Genomic DNA, 22,817 nt, shown 5'->3' with positions numbered 1-22,817 from the left:
TGCAGCCATTATGTGCGGGAGCAGGAAGGTGATAGAAACCAGTGTGCTGGCTTTTTCATTAACAGCTGTATTCCAGTTGTACTGCTCTTTCTGCAGCAAAAATCAGAAATTTTAGCAGATGGATCAGTGCTACAGTAAACTTTGCATTGAGGAATTGTTTCCACAAAGGTACTTAATATCACTGTAGGCATATGTGTGTGTGTGTGTGTGTGTGTGTGTGCACTAACACATTTGCCAACTAAAACTACAGAAGCCAAATGATGGGGTCAATTTAGAGAAGGGAGGCAGAGATGCAGGCCTAGCTGAAGAAGACAGGCACATAAGTGTGGTTGTTCTATGAATATGGCAAAACCTTCTGTTATAGAAGGAACAGTGGGCATCACCCACATTTTGGGGAGAAGAAGACTAACAACAGAAAATATCAGAAGCCTGGGTGACCCCACTGGCTCATCAACTTTGAAAAATCAATCCATGTGTGATTTGCTGCAGTAGAAAAGCAAATCTTTTACAGAGATGGCCATAAAAAGTAGCGCTGACATGCCTGCCACGGTGGGGTTAGAAAAAACAAGGCTCCCTTAGTCTCAAGTCTCATCAGGTTTGGCCTCAGTTCTCTCACCACTTGTACTGTCTTTAAACTCCAGGACACATTCTTCTTAGTCAAGTTTTACATGTTTCCTTAGGAGTGTATCTTGTGAATGTCAACCTGAGAACATCCAATTGCTTCAAAGTGTATTTCCTTTAGAACAACTCACATGCAAAAAAACCCCAAGTGTTGTCTGATAAAGGAAATCCTTCACTATTCATAAAATATTTGGGTTATTTGAGAAAAGAGGAAATTGCTAAGGATTAGGTTTACAGCACATGAGCATGTCTCAGAAGTGCTACTCTGTAAAGCTTGTCAAGGAAAAAAAAAAAAAAAAAAGGAAAATAAATCCCAGTAGGCTTCCAGAGTTTTGCATCCTGTAGTTTATTACATTTGTCAGTAAAAGCAGCAAGGATTATGGAAGTAGATTTATTAATTTTATGAAATCCTGGCATGAAGGATTGGTGGCCCTCTGATAGAAAATGAAGTGGAAGTGTTTTGCAAAAGACAGACATTGTGTACTTGCAGTGAAAAGTTATTATTGCAGCAAACCTGTTGCAAATAAATCGCTGTAGCAAATCCCTTGGAAGTTACTTGCCTTAAAGTCAATGGGATTATGTTTTATGTCTCCTTGTGTAAAGGAAGATCCTTGGTTTCAATGGGTGTTCAAGTTCCTTGGGGCAGTATACAGAATTAGAACAGCTAATCATAACCAGTTCGGAAAAGTTTCCTGTTGGTGTTTTAGCATTTGTTATTAATGCCTTAAAGGCACACTTTCTGCTAACATGAAGGTTCATTTTCTCTACTTTCAGCATCTCATCCTTTGTACAAGGTGTCCTTTGGAAGACTTTAAAATATTCAATCCTTTTCAGGATCTTATCATCTGTATGTTGAGAGGAAACTGAGACAAGGACAGTAAGTTGTGCTTAAAATGGTGTTAATTGAAACATGATGATTAGACCGTTTATAAACATGACCTGCGTTTCACCTCAAGGCAGAGTCCATCATGTATGACAGACAAAAATGCTGCCATTGAGATCTGAATTGCTAAAAGCCTTTTCTCAAAGTTAAGTCATATCCATCTGAAAGCAGTTCTGGCTGCTTGCATAAAATCTCTTCAAAGACTGTTCTGGTCTAGTAGGTAAGTAATAGGCAGGTACCTGACTAGGTGCCTGCATCACAGAGATAGCAGTTTCACTTGTCTCTAAATATTTTAGCAGTTTCAGTAGGTATGGGTAATAAAGTCCCATTTTCTCTTAGAAGTATGTCTCTACAGGAGAAGGTTAATGCCTTCTGGGCCATGTCAAAGAAGCTGAAAAAGGGGCCTTGCTTTTCTCTTTCTTTTAAACAAGGAAGGAAGTGTCCATGCTGGTATAGTAGCACGCTTTTAGTAACCATAGCAGTCTATCTCATTTTTGTCTCAAGTACTATTTACTTTAATTCAGACAAAAATAAAAAGCAAGTTTGACTCTTCATTTGTACCAGTGTTTAATTTTTTTGCATAAGTTTAATTGGAAAATACAGCTCCTATTTGCCTAAGATACTTCAATGGGTCTGTTCCCATTGTATCAAAACACTAGATAAAATCATAAACCTTAACATCTTGAGAACCACTTAAGAACTATTATCCCTGTTTCGAAGGGACAAAGAACAATTTCCCTAAGGTCACAATAAATGAGTTTCATGTGCTGCAATCCTTGAGTACCTACTCATCACTGGGCCATCCTTTCCTCATTGCAGAGGAACAATGACATGTTCCAGGCTCTGGTCTCTCACTGCCTCTTTCTTCCCCTGCTCTTTATGTCTGGTCTCTATGAGTCTTTCTCTGCAACACAGGGACCTTCACAGCTCACAGATCCAGCTGGCTAAACATGCCTGCTCTCTGTGATCTGGACTCATTGTCCCTTGCTTTCCCCTGCCCTACTTTCTTTTGGAAAGAAAAGAGTATGTATCAGTGGGAAGGAGACAATGCCATGCCTAGCCAGGTTCCTGATTGTGGACAGTAAGGAGATTAGGACTGAGGGGGACACATACCATGAGGGGAACATGCCCACTAAGTGTAAAGTTCTCAAGTCTGTTGCAGCCAGGCATATTGGCATGCATCATAGAAAAAGTTTAGCATCATTGTTCTAAGGAAAGTTTAACAGTCATAACGGTTACAACACTGTAGCTCCTGCTCTGCAACTTCAGTGCTCCATGCAAGTGTTACCTAGGTCTTCACAATACCCTAAGAGTTAAGTCAGCAAATACCATTATCACTGTATTACAGCTGAGGAGTCTGTGTCATTTAAGCGTAAGCTGAAATGGTTTGCTGGACCACAACCACATAAAGTTTACATAAAGTAACTACTTTATGTAAAGCTATATAGCAAGTTAGTGAAAGTGCTAGAATTTTATGGCTCTGTGTCCAATCTGCCCATCAGATTTGTACTGGGAATGTCAAAAGATGTCATTTCATAAGGGTCAGGCTTTTTTAGGAAGGAAGCAACCCAAAACCATGTTCCTCCTTTTGTTAATAACATCCTCCATGTGGACAGTAAGCATCTGAAAACCTCAGTGTCTTAATAATGGAAGTGACTTTTTTTAGAAGGAAGCAACCCAAAAAACATGTTCCTCCTTTTATTAATAACATCCTCCATGTGGACAGTAAGCATCTGAAAACCTCAGTGTCTTAATAATGGAAGTGACTATATGTGTGCTGTGTAAGTATGTATATCTTGTAACCATCTCATGGTATGAGTGCAAGTCCTTATGTGTCTATATAATATCAGTACATCTGTATGTTTAAATAGGATGCTTATCCACATGTAATCAGTTGAAATGGAAATCTGGATGTTCTAGTATGGAATTTATTTCTTCTCCAAACTCTGAGTTTATACCGCTAATGAATGTGAAATACTCACAGTTATGCTGGAAGTGTAAGACTAAGAACTGATACTGAATTCATCCCATCAGAAACACTGTTTTTTACAAGTACTTATGCTTATGCACAATGTGTTACAATTCTGTAGGGTTTTTCTTCCCTTTTTTCCCCCTTTTTTAACAATTCTAGAGAGCATGTTACTATATCAGAGACAGTATTTGATTTACACTTAAGGGAAATATCACACCTTGTAGTTCAGTCTTCTAATAATCCTCAGACCTCCTCTTTTTCTATCACTTAATTTAAAATTTCTGAATCTTGGAAAGAGGCTGATTTCAATGTATTACCATTCCTATGCTACAGTGCTGTAGTGCAGTCAAAGAATTTTTCCACATGATCATAGTACTATTATTACTATTGATTTTGACATATCTGGTTCAGGATTCACATGTGGATGAACATAAGCAGTTCTTCTAAAAGCTTAATAGCATTTTCTTTCCTTTTTTTTCCCACATTCACATTTGCTCTCTCCTTTCCCCCTTCTTTTTCCTTTCTTTCTTAAGAGCTTTCCTCTAACTATAGTTTGTCCCTGAAAGGTTATTGTTAACTTGGTACTAGCTTGTAATGAAAATAGCACATTATTTGTGTATCTTCATTGTGATTTTTATTCAGAAATAACAAAAGAAAGAATTTTAAATGATCACTGGTTTACTTTCCCTAGGTTATCAGTTTGTGGCCTCTCAGAAAGGGACCTTGTTTCTGAAAGCTCAGAAAATCTTAAAGATAGCTCAGATTCACCAAAACATGTTGGTTCCTAAATCCCTTTTACAATCCTTTACATTGATTTTACACTAAGCTTAAAGGATTAAATATTTGTTGAATCTGCTCCTAAATCTTTTATTTGAAAGCAGCTCTGTTTATGGTTTTTTAATTAAATATGGTGGATAGCAAGAGTCAAAGCTTAATTTAAAAACTGGGAACTGAATCCTATTAAAAACTGTTCAAGTTGTAAAATATACTTTAGTATGAATGGGAATAAGGAAATCATCCACTGCTTTAATTAAAACTAATGAGAACTAATGTGATTTTCTTTCTGTCTTTCTCACTCTAAAAACATCCAATGTGAGCAGCTTCTGTGAAACTTGTGGGTTTGCTTGTACACAGATGTAAGGATTATTTGCGTGCTGTCATTTGCCATAGATTTCAACAGCAGTTTCCACATGTCACGGAAAGCATACCATATAAAGCAGACGTGTGTTCTCCATGTATGCTGTGTCTATAAACCAAGTAGAACATAATTATTTTAACAGAAACTGGACTGACATTGTATAACATTTTCAAAAGGATTCAGAAGGCTTTGCAAAAGAGCACAGCTACAGCACAAAAATACTAATTAAGATGAACTTTTCAAAGTTGATAAGTGATTTGGTTTTTTATTTTGGTCATGCAGCTGAAGATGCATTAAAGACTGAACTTCAGAGAGTGCATTTTCTTTAAATTAGGACTACCACAAGCAGCTCAGATCCAAAAGTAAAAGCATCCTGAGTTCCTACTCAGTCATTTGTTAAAACTGTGGCCTTATTTCTCTCTAGTCACATTAAGAGTCAAAGCTGGTTGGGAATAGAGGTGGAAGGGAAGCATATGCTCACCTGGATTAGCCTGTCATAGTGCTGTACTTAAGAAGCTGAGTATCTAGACTTTTTCCACTCCTGTTGGTTGACCTAGGAGAATGAATAAAGATGCCATAGTCATGTCTTTCCTCCAAGTCACCCAAAACACCAGCATTTGGACTTCTCTGATGAGAAAGGCTGTTTCTCATATCCAGTACAGAAGTGTGTGGTACCCTAAGATTGCTGTTGCATGTACATAAATGACATAGTTCCACTGAAAGTTCTAAATAATGTAAAAGTAAATAAGTCCACCCTATTTGATTTCTTTATCTGAATCTGGTTTTAGTTTTGTTTGTGGTTGGCCTCTTAAGATGACTGGATAACCCAGACACAGAAATTACAGATATTCACTCTATGTATTAAATTGGCATTACATCTTTCAGCATGAATTCAGGTTCTGCTAGGACTTCTAGGAGTCATTAGTGCTTTGCTGAATTTTCGCACACCTGCTTAAAATATGTTGGTTGAAGTGCATGCTGCGAAGTGGAGTTACTTGGCTTATCATTAAGGATAAATCCCAGCTGCAGAGATCTAACAAATCCAGAGAAAGAATTCAGCAAATATGTTCTATTTAGTCAGAAGCGCTTGCTAATCTTTCCCTCTGTCTCAAGCACTGCTTTCATTGTACAATGTGCAACTGGTCAGCTTATGTAAGAAATAGATGAGGGAGTACACTGATTAATGAAGGAACTGGAAAAATCTGAATAGTGAAGAATATCAAGCATTTAGATTACTTAATATTTCAGGTCAGTAGAAGGTTTTGGAGAAGGAGTAGGAGAAGGAATGAGGGAGAATAGGGCTTAGGGTTCAATGGAAAGTGCCGTGGGGAGTTGTGGGCTTTGGGAACAAGAAAGAGCATTGAAGGTTGATGAGTAATTGAGCTACAGGGATATATTATCTCATGGTGTATTAAGTTCCTTGTGGTGATTATCCTCAGGATGTTAGAGTAGGCGTTGGTTAATGGGAGACTAGGGAGAGGGATTTGGGAAGAACAGGGGAGTATGCATAAGAGGAGGGTGGGATACTGGAGTTAGATGGTGAATTGTTAGAGGCTGGGAAAGTATCGTGGGGAAATATTGGATGTTCCTGCTGTATTCTCATACTCCTCCAAGAGCATCTATTTTTGACGATTGTCAGAGAGCGGTCTAGTGTACTGAGCCACTGTCGGTGTTTTTGTGCTTTTATGTTAGCTTTTATAGTCTCTGTGAAAGGGTGACAGTCTACCCATGTGTGGTTAATTGGCAAAGGACAGCAAAGAGTAGTGCCAAACAGAGAAATATGGAAATAGCTTAGTTAGAAAGGTAGACCTCACTGTGGTAACAGGAGATTGGTTAGGCCACCTTAGGATAAGGGCAGAGAGGAGTTAGAAGGTGGTGGGAGCAGAAGCTAAGGATTCCTGAGCTTCTGCTCTAGAATCCTTAATCCCATGCTCTTCCAGAGTTGTGTTTTCCCAAACAGATCTGATTTTCTGAACTCCTGAGCATAAAAAGCACCTATTGCCCTAGTGCACTGCATGTCTCACCCTGCTCCATTCACCCCCTTCACCCAGCTAACTTTACTCTTAGGTTTACTAATGCTTTCCGACATGGGGATTTGGTTCAAATATTGCCAAATATAGTGGAGAGCTCCTGATTGGGTGGCACAGCCTGTGATGTCTCATGGTTGCACTGCAACCACAACCATAAAAATTAGATTAAAACAACAAGCAACTTCATCTAACAATCTAGCTTTTCTTGAAAAGTGTGGTTATCTCCAGCATTTTCAGTACATTTTAACAATATGGGAAATTTAGTATTTTGTTAGGAAGATGGCTTTTGACTGGAGAGCCCTAAGAAGATGAGATGTAAGCAGAATAATTTCTGAAAGATTTCCTCCACATTTGTGTCTGGCAGTCTGGTATCTACCTCCTCTACTGACCTATGGGAAGAAAAGATGCTGGGGGCCAGCTGTTTTTTGCAGCTTGCCAATGAGGTCTGTGTCACATCAATAATGTCAGTCATTCACCTCACCGAATAATAAATAATGTGCACATCCACAGAAATGAGAGATATTATAGCAAAATGTTATATACAAAGAGGTACTTTAGATTTTAGAAATTTCAAATCTCAGTGTGGTTGTAAAATTAAAGCAATCCAAAGACACTCACCAAAACTATAGTTAATTTTTCAGCTCTAAGTTTATGTGCTACTTATTTGGAGAAGGTGCAGAATTCATTACATTCAGCACGATTGTCTCTGCCTTCAAAGAGGAACTAAACCAGGCTAAGCAGTACTGAAGCCACTAAAATCTCAATAATGCTTTTTGATAGCTAGTTATTATTTCATTTTAATTGAGTTATATTGCACAGACATAGTTCAATAGCGAACCTAAATATCTCAGTTGAGATCAGGGCTGTGATGTTCAAGGATCTGCAGACAGAAACCAACATGTGTTTTCTACCACATTATGGGAAACGGTTTCCACCCAAGAGTTAGCTAAGAGTTTAATCCTGCAATTAGTATGCTCTCTGCCCAGAAACTATCACTTGCAGCACAGCAAGACAGATGGATTTCGGATTAGAAAGAAATCTCTCCCACAACAGAGTAATGCACAATTTATCAGATATAACTTGGGACAGTGGCTCATACTTCTCTGAAGCAGCTCTGGGAGACAGGATATCAGAAAATTATTATTTGTATTTCATTCCAATACAAAGTGGGGCCCGTTGTGTCAGACACTGTATAAACAAATAGTAAGAGATGACTCCAGTCCCTAACATTTTAGAATCTAAATAGGCAAGGCTAACACAACTGTACAGGAAATACAAGGATATGGCAAGGGAACGTGATTTGCCTGTGATCACAGTGTTGATTGGTGATAGAGCAAGAAGCCAAATAAACCGTTTGGATTCCCAACTCTGCAGTCTGTACTGTGGTTGACCTTACTATTAGATGATTATTAGTTTCTTCTGATGAGTTGCTTATATTTTCATCATTTTCTTTCATATTCAGTGTTACTGGTTTGTCAAAATTGCTATACAGAGAATAAGTCCCAGGAGGAGCAGTAAGCTGGTTACGCTACTTACGTGAAAAAGAACAAAGGACTAATAGATCTATAATCAAGGTAGATTTAAACATTTGTATGTCATAGCAAGCAGTTCTTCCTCATATATATATATATATATATATATAGTGTACCATCAAAGATTACTTTAAGCAAAAATAGCAGCTGGCTTTGAAATTAATGAATATAATCTGTAACAGGTACATATATAAAGCATGAAGTAATTCCTGGCATTCTTCAGTTGATACAGTATCTGAAAGTTGGGGAGAAAACATTACAATCCAGGAAAGCTACACAACATATTTTATTTTATGATTTTTTTTCCTGCAAGTGGATGAACAAGCATTACAAACATGCCCTACACCTGTAAGATCTAGTTATATGGCAGGTAACCAGGGAATATTCTGTGTTTTAAAATGAACTCTGCACATTGAATCAGGCAGAGAACAGCTGGCTTAGAAATCAGCCTGAGAATCAGAATAATCTATGAAAGGTATTTGTGTTAGCATTAAACATTTTTGCATGCTGTCACTGCAGAGGATAGCCTCTGAGCTTTGTGGATTAAGGAAGTGGCTGGTATGACTTTATGGAATTGGGTTGCCTTGTTAAGGTGGAAAACTCAATTAAAATTTAGTTATGAGAAAGCTATGTGAGCCCTTGTGATTTACTGCTGCACAATGTGGATTCATATTTTAAAAGGCAGAGTTTTCAGTCAAATTCCTGTCAAGTTATTAGGGAATAAGGCTATGGTCATTTCTGCAGCATGTCATTCCTTTTTGAGCAAGAGTTATATACCGATATGCATGTCTATCTGATAAGCAATAGAAAGGCAAATGAAGATAAAAAGAAACTATCCTTTAATAGCCAAATACACTTGGAAGACTAACTAAAGCACAAACTAGGGAGGTGCAATCCTGGATATAAGAAAGAACTGATTAGTCTTTGTTAAACTGTCTGTACTGTGTTTGGGAGCAATCTACCAGCACCAAGGCAGAGAAGACATTCACTTACTACAGCATCTCTAGTTCTAGCGTTAGGATGTAAATCCCATTTTTTCCACAAACTGGAGTTGACACAGCTACTTTTAATTCATGCTTTTAGATATGTCATTGCAAACTGAGGGTGGATGCTTTTCCCTTGGATTTTGCTTGCATTTATACCTGTACAAAATAATTTACATTAACTCAAAATAGGAAATTATAAGAGAAAATTAACTAAAATCAGATTAACCAAAAAGCTAAAATTAAATGGAAACAAAACCTGCTAGTATGGAACAAAAGTGCCCACACACAGACTTGCTCCAAAATAACTAATTGTATGAAGTAAAACCAACTGTTATTTTAGTTCCAGGGTTTTTTGTGCAGAGAAGCCCTAGGACCTCTGGCAATTAAAATATAATTGTTCTTGTGATGCAAATATTTACAACCACTCTAAGGCCCTTTTAAATTGCCAGTGCAGTGTAAAGTAGACACAGCGCTGCTGAAAATGAGGGCAGAGATAGCGAGGCCAGAGGCAGCAAGGCCCTTCATATTTTATAAGGATTTTGAGGAGACAGCACTTGCCAATCGTATGAGGTAAAAGAAAGAAGAGGAGAGGTCGAAGGGTTTGCAGTGAAAAAGCAGATTGTGGAAAGCAGAAGAAATACAGTAAATGAAAACCCACAAGTACAAATGGCAAAGGATCAAAGGTGAGGGGCTGTGTAGGAGGGAGGTGCTACTGATGCTCCCAGACATTCAGGGATGGAAAAATTCCATTAAAACTAAGCACCTGCTGCTTAAGATTAGGACTTCAAAATTACAAACCATGTCAGTAAAAGCATTTTGCTTTGCAGTTTAAAGGGGAGCTAAAGGAAACAGCCAAAGTATTAGGAGGTGGAAAAAGAGAGAATTGGGAAATATTTTAATGAAACTGATCTGTGCACATTTAAGATGGGATATTGCTTAGGCATGGCTGGTTTCAATCTGATTTTAATTTTTGTTCACCAGCTTTTCAGCTGTCTTCTTGAGCAAAAAGAGACTCTTTAGTTTAGTTTAGTAAGGGGATAGGCAACCGAGCTTTGGATGGCTTCCTAACTTTGTGCCTCATTCCTCTTCATGGGTGTGTCTGACTTAAATTTCTGTTTCTTAATCCTACTCTAATCTTTGTGGGCGAGGAGAGATGATTTCTGACTCTTTTGCCCATTGTAGGGTAGAACGCAACACTGAAATCTCTTCTGACGGAGTAAAGGCTGGCAAATGTTAGAAACCACAAGAACTTAGATACAGAACCAGCCTATACTTAACTGACATACACACGCTCTCATCGGCATGCCCGCACAACCAAAAACCAAACTGAAGGCTGCTTGGTTTGAAACGGCTCTTTCTCCTGCCCCATACTGCTTTGATATTTTCAAGTCGATGAGCTGAGTATCACATGTCAGGGATTGGCAGCAGACAATGGAAAGCCAAAAAGCTGTTCCCAGTCCTTCACACTGAGATAGAATTGATCAAATTGTTACTTATAAATCGGTGGAAAAAAGCAGTCTAATCTGCAGCATGCCCTCTCTCTAGTCCCACTCCCAGACTCCAACTGAAGCACTGTTTCCCTTTAAAGAACTTAAGATTAACCTGATGATTGCTTTTAAATAGGAAATAGGAAAAAAGAAGTGGCTAAAAGGAGTTATATGTCTAGAGTTTTACTTTCCTCTGCTCAATGAAGGGATACTCGCTCTTCTTGTCTACTTTGAATACCAGATGTCTCTGCATAGTCAAATTGAGACATCCTGAAAGAGAAAGATTTTCAGATGTCCTCAGCTTTTTCTGGAAACTGGGCCCCTTTAAAGATGTCTCAAGTATGACACTCAAAAACAGAGTCATCCCAGATTGCACAGTGCTTTTTGAAACTCAGCCAGCATTTTTAGTAGCCTATGCCTCAAGGAGTCTGGGCACCTTACCCAAAAAGAGCTAAAAATGTAATTTGCAGTTCTTCAAGTAATCCAAAACAAAGTATCAAATCCCTTCCCATCTTCCTTTGCCAGGGAAAGTCCCTGTGCACTGGAACTGGCCTCATTCTGCTGCACAAGGGACAGCAGAAGTAAATGGAGGGTGGAGTGGGAGAGCTTTTGGAAGAATGATCAGGCTGTGCGTAGTGCTCAGCCCTACTTAATCACAGATGCCTTGCTTGAGAATCGAGTTCCAAATATTTCCATGGTGCTCAAACATAGAGTTACCTGGCTGTTGTCTGTGCTGCAGAATTTCAACCACCAGAATTTCCTTGGCTGTGCTGCAGCTGATGGCTTTTTCCATTATTTTAATACTCACTCAGCAGATACTTACTTGGTGTGGGTCACTAACTAGGCAAGAAAGTATTGACCGACTGCTGAATTTTCCAAATGTGAAGGTTAATATGCCTATGTGTTGTGGCCACAGAGGAACAGTCTAAAGACGTGTAGAATAAATGTGCATGGCAATATGCACACAGCACATGGCAGACACATGATTTGACATCTAGCTACATGTCTAATCTTTGCCCTTTTATAACAATACACCCCTTCTGAGACTTAATCCTTTGGCCAAAACCAGGGATTGTCAAGGAAAAATTAGTCAATGTAAAAGTCTTAAGAAGTGATTGAAAATAGTTCTGCTACAGGTGGACTGAAGAAGGCTTTCATTTCTCAGTTTCTTTTTCTTAACAGGCTAAGATGGATGTTGTAAGACATTAATCATCCTAAATAAATGAATAAATCATCTGTACTAATATACAGATGGGTTGTAGTGAGGTTAGGGAACTAAAGCAGAGCAATGTGATAGACTGCTTCTGTCATGAACGATTTGCCACCCAGCTCACTCTCTATTCTGGCTACCAACTATTGCTGCCAAAGGAGCTGTTACAGTGGGGTTTAATAGCATCAAACAGGAATGCCAGGTAGACCTGTGGAACAGACACCTCTGGTTTTGAAAAGAGACTTAGAGAAGCATGATTGGAGCCATCACAGATAATTATCTTAACATGAATTCCCATTACAAGGCATACTGAAAAGAGCTGGTCCGCTCTTTAGAGGTATAAAAAGGGGACATAGAAAAATGCTTTTTATTCTGTGCAATAATCTGTGGCCTGTTCTGATGTCCATGCTTACAGAAGGGTACAGCAATAACGAGACAAAGACTTCAGGACAGGCCACAGAAAAATGCTCCCTAGGGGCTGGAAGATCAGACTTGTGAACATTGTCAGGGTGTTTGGAGTGATAAACACATTTTCAGAAGTGGCTTAGGAGAATGTTTTGAATATTCTTTCAAATTTGTGTTAAAAAAAAGGCCCAAAGGTTTTTAATTTTTAGTTATTTTTACCAGTTGTTTGGAAAAAGCTTAAAGCCTCCTGCGCTGAAAAAAGTGCCGCTTTAGCGAGTAAGAGATTAGAGAGAAAATTATACCCTGCCTTACGTTCAGGCTGTGTATGTTCTTCAGCATGCATTGTCTTGCATCCCTGAATTAAGAGACTAGAATCAACTTCAGGTATCCAGGCTTCAGCTGGTTGCCTAAAGAGTAAGGAAGAGCTCATCTGCAAGGAAGAGCTCATCTGCTCCCACTCTGATGATGCACAGCTGGCCAAGAGGATTACTTTTGGGGTCTCTGAAGAGCCAAAGAATCTAACTTATAGCTGGAGACGGGACACAGGAAAGGACAAATTGGTGTACTGAGGAGATACAGACACTTTTGGGTTGGCTGGTGTATCTTATTCCAACATGCAGGGTCACACTAACCACAAGGCATGGGACTTGGCAATAGTTTTCACCAGGCTCAGTAGGAGGGCCCCGAGGAGCTTCTTGCCTTCCTGCGCAGCTGGGGGCATGATTCAGCTTCCAGGATCATGTGAGTGTGTTGCAACTAGGCAATTCTCTGTCCTTACAAGAGGCTCATTTCAGGTAGCATTTTGATTTTTCTTGTTCCATACTCGGAGCACACTTCTCACTAATTACTCTCCTTAAGATAGAGTAATTAAGACCTTTGGATTTACAGTAAAGATGTCTACATGAAACAGTATATGGCTAAGTATCAGAGGAGGTTCAGGTAGGCCATCTTAACCCCAGCCCTGTTGTGTGGAAACAGTTTTGGTTATGGGCATTTCCGAAACTCATATGTTTTATGCCCAGAAACAACCATTATGCTCATATAGTCTGACCTCCTGTGTGGCAAAAGCCTTTCAGCCTCACCCCGTAATTTCTGCATTAGGTACACATCCTGTGGTTAACCCGCATCCTGTAGTGGGATTATATATCGAGTTTTGTATTGATTAGATTATGACCTGAGACAAATTACATTTTTAGCTCGGGTTTTCAGTAGTTTTGGCTTGCCTCTGTAGGTTTTTCCTTTTAGAGTTTTGCAGGGCTTCTCCCAGTTACTCTTCTTTGCCATCTAGTTCTTCAGCTCCTTCCTTCAAGAGCAATTTATGTTGAACTAGAAGTCTCTAACTTCCTTGCCTTGGGCTTGCACAGCCTGAATACACCTTCCACAATACTGTAGAAAAGATGCCTAGAAGAAGTTGTTTCATGAACACTGGAACTAAATATTGTTTTCCTTCAGACTTGCAGCCTTTATAAACCTTATATGTAATCCTTACGATAACCTGAACTTTTCTCATATCCTTTATGCCTTGTCTCCCCTGTGAAGGACAGTATGTGCTAGGTGACCCTTGCAGAGCTGTGTCTGTACTTACTGGTGAGCCATTTGCAGCCAAACAGAATATATAACAGCTGAGTTCTTTGGGTTTTTTTAATGTCATCAGGGCAGTAATTTGGGTGTCTGTCCTTCAGCAGTTGCTAGTTTTCACAACACTGGTAAGAACTTAATTTTCCTTGGGATTTCTACACTTTCATCAAGATTGACAGGTTCAGAAGTTACTGTGTGTGGTGGGGACAAGGCAGACAAACAGATGATTAGAAAGACAGCACAGAGACATAAACTTGTTTCCTTAGGAAATGGAGCTACAGATTATTACCCAGGGAATTTACGGTTCTTTAAAATTGCTACCTCTGGGTATTCTTACTAGTCGTTTTCCTTCCTGTCTTTCTTTGAATCTTTTCTTATGGTCTTTTGGGTTTCAGGAAGGAGTGGGACCATGTGAGTCTGCACAAAAAGTTAGGCCAAATTTTCAGCATTGTGAGGTGATACATGTGGGAAGCAGTAGACACCACCTTACTGCAACTTTCTTAAAGCTTTTTGGTGCCAAGAGTCCTCTTGCAAAATTGCATTATTCAAATGATGTAATTATGCAGGATTACTCTCAAATATGCAACCAGAGTGACTGATAAATGATTTCCTTTACTCCAGCAGTCATGCAAGATTAATTAGGTACAGTTAGTATGGTGACACTTTGAAAATGTAAGGCTTTATATAAATGTTGAGTGGTATTTACACTGATTATATACAGGATGTTGGTTGGTAGGAAATACATAAGATGTTTTTTAATGCATTTCTATATGTGCAGCTTCATTTATAAAAGTACTTTCTTACCTGTACTTTGCAAAGGGTTTAAGAATTATGTAATGGATGCTTTGAATGCCTAAGTGTGGGTTTAAAAGTGGCCTGATTTTTAGACACCCATCTGTGGCTATCACACATAAACTACATTTATGCTCTGTCTGTCAACTTCCCTCACAATATGTCAGTTTTTACATTCTCAACTCTTGTGATGTTGGATGGTCCTCATGGCTCTCCCGTGGCAGTCAGCATTGGCCAAATGAGAAAAGGTAAACAGCTGGCTTGTAGATATTTCTAGTATTGATACTATTTACTGCCCTACTGATTTTACTGTTTACTACTACTATATACTAATTTATTTGTATCTGTGTTTGTATGACATCTAGAACAAAGTATACTTTTTTTAATTATCATTTGGAAAAGTTTGTCCATCCTCTATGTTCTCAGTTACTCATTCCTACTCATCCTGCCAAAGTTTTCCACCCTCTCAGCTGTCCTGGATGCCAAGTGAACACTTTGTGTGGCTGTGCTGTAAGTGGGGAAGGAAATGGAAGCTGCAGCGAGGGAAGAAGGAGCAAGTTTTTGAATATTATCTCCTTAATTGCTTTTTCTCAAATCTATTACAGATTGTTCATGAAAGGTAAATCACCAGCTCTAATGTAATGCAAAAGGAAAGGATCTTTCCCAGCAATTAGATTCCTGAAAAGTCCCCTGAGCTCTGAAACTTTCAAATCTGTGGCAAGAAATAGAAAAAAATGTGGGATTTCCCCAGTTAAGATGGAGCAGATTATTTATTCTGGAGATTTCCTTGAAGCCTGTGTGCAGTACTCATACTAGCAGGTCTTTTTAATGAGCTTTTTTGCCTGCGTGTACTTTCTACTTTGTGTTTCATCAAGGGGAAGAAGCCTGGTGTAAAGGCAGTGTAGCCCAGCTGAGCTGTACTGTGTGCTCGGGCACCCCATCTTCTCAGCTGTGAATAACAGATTGATGGAAGTCACGTCTGGGACCAAGGGGAAGAGACCAGACACTCAAAATGAAGTGTCCCTGGTCTACTCCTGGTAACATATCCCTGCACACATCACTTCTAATGTCCAAATATCCTTCATGGCAGCCATGAAGCCCTTCTTGCTGACTTATTCTGTATTGTTTTCCTTTTCATTGCCTTAAAAGTTACTGCTTGTTTCCTGCCGATCCTCCTTTAGGCCAGTTTCATAACCAGCCAATTGCATGCTCCACACACTTGACCTGTAGTGTATATGGGATCTGGGTGCGAATGTATTGGCTCTGGGCCATCACTGTTGACTGTTGATATTTCATTGGAATTGCAAAACTGTTATGTAGCAACACCATGTTATTGGAAGAGGCACAAGTGTTTGGTTTGTTTTCATGCGATTCCTACATGTATATAAGCTACACTGAGAGCTAGGGTAGAGCTAACTAACAAGTAGTGTTGGGTTTCTCATTGCTCTTTTTTGCGAATGTAGATGATATGTATACACATACATTAGCTCAAACTTCCCCTTTCTTTTCCTTGTCCCACTTGAATAATAACTAATCATGAATTTTCCCTGAGCTTGGCTGTCCCCAGGTCTGATTCCCTCTACATAGTTTGAGAGTTAGATTGTTTCAATATGCTCCAACCTGTGCTGTAGAAAAAGTGTTATCCGGTGACTGCTGCACAATGCTGCAGGACTGCTATTTGTCAGGACAAAGCAAAGTTTATAACCATTATCCACTTTTATATACTGTGCTTTGCACCTTTAATATTATTCAAATTCAACTTTAATTTCTGCTACTTTTAGAGTAAAACTGACTTTGCTTCTGCAGCCCCAAATCTCAGCAATGCCCAGTGACACACTGCAAAGACTGCCGCATGTTTCACCTGTTTAAAGTAAATGTTCAAAGGCATTTCATTCTTGCAGGGCCCTTCCTGTGGGCCTGTTTCAGAGGTTTTATCTCATTTTTGTCTTTTGCTTTAATATGTTTAGTACGTCTTGACCTAGTAGCTCAGTTTGATGCCTAGCAATACTATAGTGGATAGGCACTAAAGAAATACAATTTATTATGACGATGTTGAGTTCAAGTACAGGGGAAGTCTTCAAGATGTCTTGGTACAGTTGTCATTGTGGTTGTTACTGATATAAATTTTGATTTATTGTTGCACTATTAGCTCTTGTACATTATGTGGTGTGCACGGCATGTATTTTAGTAATGTGCCAAAGTCAAAATTATAATAGTAATAGAAGAAGTTTAGCCTAGAATTTAAATGTGGTGAAAGAGCTCTTTGGTTTACTGGCAATGATAATCGAAGCAAAAAGAGAAACAGGCTTTTTTTAATTGAACAGGACAAAGGTAAATCACAGCTAGCACTCATTCCTTCATTGATTTTTTCAGGTGATCATATGTGTCCCTTTAACTCCATGGCTGAATTGAGTATAGGGCCCTGCTTACAGCCAGGATGCACAGGTGACTGCTGTCTTACCTCCTCCAACGAGTAACCCTGCTTCTACCCCAGCAAAGGCCTGTTTTCATCTGCAAGGCTCTCTGTAACTCACCCACATGCAAATGCTTCTGGCCTTAATTAAAGCAGTTCACCTCTCTCTGCCTCAGGGGATGGTTTCCTCATAAGGGAGTTGTGTTTAATTAGCATTTGCATAGCATTCTGCTGGTTGCTCTCCGGGAGCGTTGTTCGGTAGGAGCGTGGGATTGCTGAAGCCTGACTGGCAAGCTTTGCACCCTCCTAATTGACACAGAAGCCAAGTAGAAGTTACACAAGGAAAGAACAGAGAATTGTTAATGATGGATCATTAGCAAGTAGCTCCTTTGAATGAATGTAGATAACTTTATAACTCTATCAAAGTGAAAAGTAGCGTGATGAATTATGCATCAAACAATAAAAGCTCAAGGAAGACACTGGTTTTATAATTGCTGTGCAATTTTCTAGCATGCTCTAGTTTGTAAGATTAATTTCTTTGGGAAGTGTGAAGCATTCTATGCCTGTTGTACACTTAATGTCAATTTTGTTTTTCTCTCATTAGAGGTTTTATTCTGTGTCTCTTGATATCACTGCAAAAAATCCCAGGGTTTGAGATATGCAATTTTTATACTAGCAAAAATTTGCACAAGCAAGTGAAAAGTGTATAGCTACTAAACTAGTTCCTTTGAGGGTTTGCTGATTTTTCGGTATAAAGAGTTCTCAGATACAGACACCTGAAATAAGATTGCTTTATATCTATATATTATTATATTTTTTAATAGAAATTGCCCAATAGTTTTGTGGCTACGTTGAATTTCTAGACTCATAAATCTCTAAGGGGCATTTTTGCTCTGAAATTATCTTCAGAAGTATTTCAGTTGGCATGGCTAGATCATTTCTGTGGCTTGCACTAGTGCCAGTTCAGCCCTCAGTCAGTCCTAGGAAGAGGAATTAATATATGTGAGCTGTTTCTTAGCTTTCATGAATATTAGTGGGTGAAAGGGACTGTGGGAGATCATCTAATCCATCAGCAAGTCCCAGCAGAATCAGCTATGCTAGAATAATTCTTGTTCCTGAAGACCTGATTGGTAAGAACTCTGCAGCCTCCTTGCATGGCCTGTTTAAGCATTTTGCTACCCCTACCATTATAAAAGTTTATTTTCTAGTACTTAACTTCACTTTCCTTTGTTGCAATTTAAATCAATTCTTTCTCATTCATCATGAATGAAAGGACATGAAAAAGGATTTACTTCCTCCTTGCAGAAAGGTCACATGGATTTTTGCGGGGTTTGGCGTTTTTGTGGTGGTGGTTATTTTTTACATTTTTTGAAGACAATTTTGAAGGCCTTTTTTGCTGGCCTTTCTCTTTAGGTCCACAATCCCGCTTGGTTCAGTCTGTCATCTTTTCTCTGATCATTTTGGTTGCTGTCCTGTAGAACATCTTCAGGTGTTCCAGATGGCTGTGCAGTGGGGGCCCCACACCAGACACTGCTCCAGCTGTGACCTGCCAGCTCTAACTAAAGCAAAAAGATTATTTCATGTGTCCTGCAGACTTCTCTCTTGTTTGTACATCCCTGTAGGACGCTTTTCTTTTTCGCAACAGCATGATGTTGTTGACTCATCTTCACTTTGTGATCTAGAATAACCCTTAGCTATTCCTACCTTGCTATTTGTCCCCTGCCCTGTATTTATATAATTAAATGTAATTCCTTCCCTTTGACACTATTAAATTTCATCCTGTTTTATCAGACCATTTCTCCAGTGTAGCCAGGTCATTGTGAAATCTGCTTCACAGTCAGTTTTAGCTTCTGAAGTCCTCAGAAACCTGAGCAGGTATGATCTGAGTTCCATCAGCCAACCCAGTAAAAATATATTGATTAGTGCTTCATCCTGAACAGATTCCTCTGGAGCTCACTTGAAACTTTCTTCTGTTTTAGAAGATCCCAGGTAGTAATTCTCTGAATATGATTTCCCTCTCAGTATTGTACCTGGCTTCAGATTTACCTAGGCCATGTTTCTTTAGTGAGTTTATGGAAAATAGCAGAGAACTTTCTTCCTGAAAGTCAAACCTTGATCTGGAATCCTAGTGGTTGGAGGGTCATCTCACCTGACTTCAGATGTCTGGGTGGTAGAGGTCTGCATATAAGGTACTTGTCTACCCTCTCCTTTATGGAGGAACATAGGTGATCACAATTCATCTGGCCAGGTTTAGTCATTTACCAGTGTCTTAGAAGAACTACACTGTAAGTTTGTCTTTTCATCTGCAGTGATTCCAAAGGGAGTCTAAGCAACTAAACATCTATATCTAGGCTATTGGCATCTAAAGTTAGATGGGATGTATCTCACCTCCAGCCCTTCTCCTGGTAGAAAGACAAGAGATCAAGCGTATGCTATTTGTTCTTAATAGATACATGCTGGCTGTTACTCATCTCCTCAGTACTTTCATTGTGATTATTTGTTCCAGTATTTAATGGAACTTGAAGTTAAATGGTTTGGTCTGCAATTTCCCAATTCTACCTCCTCTCCTTTTTAAAAAGAGGAACTGTACCTGCCCTCTTCCAGCAGCATACTCATCAGGAATGTACAAAATCAGCTTGAAAAAACCCTCTTTTTCTAAGCATCCTTTATCTTATTTTGTCCTGCTTGGAGGTGGATACCTTTACCATATTAACCATTTGATTACAGTCAATGATGACTGTTGAAAAAATGGCATTTTGGCATGCTGCATGACCTTTGTCAGCATCTCTCCTTAAATAAGTAGTAACTTCAAGTAGTGAACTTCCCTACTCCTGCCCTTATAGGATGACTTCTTGCTGTGGTTCACTTCCCTTGCTGGATAATATTCTGTGTCTTCAGAAATACGTCAAAGACTGTTCCACCTATTAAAACGCTCTATATATTTCTTTGCATTTCTGAGTAAAGCTGTAGTGTCATAGGCAAAGACATAACTACGTATAACTTTTTCTGTAAATTCTTTTTGATGATATAATAAAGACCATAACTATGAATAGAGGAATCCTTCTGCCAATTGTCCAAAGCATCAAAGGTTGTCGAATTTTGTATTAAAGAAAAGGTTTCAACTGACAATTTGAGAAATTACTGTCCACTATTTCTCTATAAAACACTTAGTCTTTCTATGCATACGCTGAGTGCATACCTCAGTTTTGATCCCAGAGTAAATTTGTAGCTCATTCTGTCTTCTGAAACTGGTAGTAATAGTACAGCTACCTGTCTGCAGGGAACTACACTGAAACCTCTGTTCAGTTCACTACAGAGGATTGGTAAAAAGTGAGACCTGACTTCCTGCAATAGACATTAAAGTCTTCGTATCATTGCCAGCTTCCCTAAGTGACATCCACCTTTGAAATTATTCTTGCCAGGGTAAATAAACCATTGTTGATTTTCTTACGGCTGCTGCTACCTATATTTTTCATTGAAAATGTAAACCAAGCTGGGGAATATTATTGTTGTGCGTGATGTCAGTCTTACATCACTGCAGGATAATGGAGCACTCTGCAGAGGTACTTGAGCTGTTGCTAACTGGAGATGGTGCTTCCCATCATCCGGTGTGCTGCTCCGACATCGGTAACAGTGTGTTAACATGACATTTCATTGCGCTCTTGTGCTTGTGCTGCCTCCTGTTGTAGACAGTGTGGAGATTTCTGCACCACATCCTGTTGTGTGGGCTGGGCATTGCCTGTGTTGTTCAAGTAGCAGAGAGTGGTAGACCTGTGATGTGATATGTATGACTCAGAGCACCCCAATATACATACCACTGGGAACAATAGGAAGACTTTTTAACGTTGGGTGAATATTCAGCAATTCTGCGTTTGGGTGAACTACTTAAAACTGCCTTATTCATACATTATTGTGAACTGGGATTTTTTTTTAGTCTATAATTCCAGAATATAGCATTTCTGCGATAAGGACTGTGGTAAGACTGCTGTGAAAATTAGATGCTTCCTTTAAACTAACATAGACACTTCAATATAAATATGGGCAGTAACTTTTGAAAATAATTTCCCTCCCATCTGCTTTTTTTACAGGACCAGGTGTCAGATACAGTGAATTTGCTGTGTCACATCCGAAACCACCTCCGCTTGTTGGACAGCATACAGTGGAGATACTGAAGGGCATGCTGGGGTATGAGGATGATGCCATAGAAGAACTGCTCCGCACTGGTGCTGTGGCTCAGCATGAGGTCAGATAAGGAACATTAGCTACATTCCTTCACACTGAGTTCACACTACTTTGTCCTCTCTTTGCTCCCTTCAGCTCCCCTAATGGGACTCAAAGAGAAGACATAATTTAATTCCTAATTTTCTTCCATGTGTGTTTGTATGATTTTAACACTGATGTATCAAATAAACAATCTCATACTGTCTGAGTGAAAGATTTTCTTGGGAGGGAGGGTGGTAAATGTAATTATACAGTCCTGTGTGGCTACTCATTTTCTGTACTTCATATGGGAAATGGAGTTCTTATCATAATTACAGTAATTGCCTAAATGTTTGTCCCCAGAAAGACATAATGTTAGTGAAAAGAAGCAGAACCTTAAAAATCTGTACACTAGACTCTCCATTTGCAGAAAGCTGCCTTGTACAATTATTTTAGTAGAAAATCATTTATGTACAAATTGGTGGTTGATCTGATTGATTTTGAACGGAATTATCAATCATGAACTCTTTGTTCATCTCTATTTTAAATCATGGGTAGAGTAACCATTGCAAAACTCACTTCTGTTCCCTGGTATTCCCAATTACCAATATGTCTTTATTACATTTCATGGTCATGACAATCCCAGTGTGTTAGCAGAAATAAGCTGAAATTAGCGCAGTTCTTCAGTTATGAAACAAGCCTATTCCAAGACTGGTTGAGAGACAAACTATGATTGAATAGTCTTTTGTAATTTTATTCAGAAAGGCCCAGAGTACTGTTAATTAAACACTGATCCACACAAAACCACATGCTGAATGTCAAATACCAGAACTTGCCAGACTTCTCAGTCTGGTTCTGTGGGTAGGTACTCATCCCTATCTCTGAGTCTAGTTGCCATCCAAAGCACCTTTTGCTATGAAGAAAACACAGGTTAAAATCTGTGCAAAACTTTTGACTCAGTCCCACCCCCATGATTAAAACACAGTGAGAGTTGACAAACCTTCCTCAGATTTAGTAATACCATATCCTGCAGTAGGGTCACTTTTAAGAGTAAGGCACCATGCATTGCAAGAGGGTGGAAGAATTTGATCCATGGCAAATAGTAAGGAAAAGATTAAAGAAGAGCCATTTCTTCTCTACAAACTAATTTTGCAGTACTTCACTCACAGAAGATATGCCATGCTCCTCTATTGCTGTATATAATTTACAGCTAAAGTAAACTCGGCGTATGGCAAGGGTCTAACCTTTGTTGTGTGCACCCTGGGAGTGAGGCAAAGCCTTTCTATTCCTAGAACTAAATAAAACTAACTCAAATTGACACTCAACACATAACATCCGTATTTATCTCAAAGTATCGGAAACAGGCCTGGCATTATAACTAGCTTGTTGCTTTGTTTCCACTCTAACAAACAACATCCTCTGTATTACATTTGAACTTCACAACTCTGTATCACCTTCTGGGGGAAGAAAAGAGGTTATTACATAATCAAATTGCAGTGGAACCCCACTGTGGTTGCTCATTTTTGAAGCCCAGTGTGTTTTGGTTCATTTGTTTGCTTGTTTTCTCTGT

General features: G+C 39.1%; 1 protein-coding gene across 13 annotated transcripts in view; it reads left to right on the top strand.

Annotated features, from left to right (window-relative positions):
- Window positions 1–21,473, top strand: part of SUGCT (succinyl-CoA:glutarate-CoA transferase) — a 339,720-nt gene extending 318,247 nt beyond the window's left edge. For 6 of the 13 annotated variants that reach the window (XM_069812412.1, XM_069812467.1, XM_069812380.1 and 3 more), the window contains 2 exons: window positions 14,802–14,882; window positions 21,136–21,473. In XM_069812412.1, the coding sequence (XP_069668513.1) occupies window positions 14,802–14,882; window positions 21,136–21,299 (245 nt within the window). In that variant the 3' untranslated portion in view covers window positions 21,300–21,473. Of the gene's footprint in view, window positions 1–14,801; window positions 14,883–21,135 lie in introns of those variants that run through there. The other 7 variants (XM_069812442.1, XM_069769570.1, XM_069812451.1 and 4 more) reach the window with 3 other exon arrangements.
- The last annotated feature ends 1,344 nt before the right edge of the window (window positions 21,474–22,817 follow it).

Source organism: Haliaeetus albicilla, chromosome 2, assembly GCF_947461875.1.
Source record: "Haliaeetus albicilla chromosome 2, bHalAlb1.1, whole genome shotgun sequence".
In the NCBI taxonomy this organism is placed as follows: domain Eukaryota; kingdom Metazoa; phylum Chordata; class Aves; order Accipitriformes; family Accipitridae; genus Haliaeetus; species Haliaeetus albicilla.
Note: the sequence above shows the minus strand (reverse complement) of the source record. Positions and strands in the feature narration are given on the sequence as shown.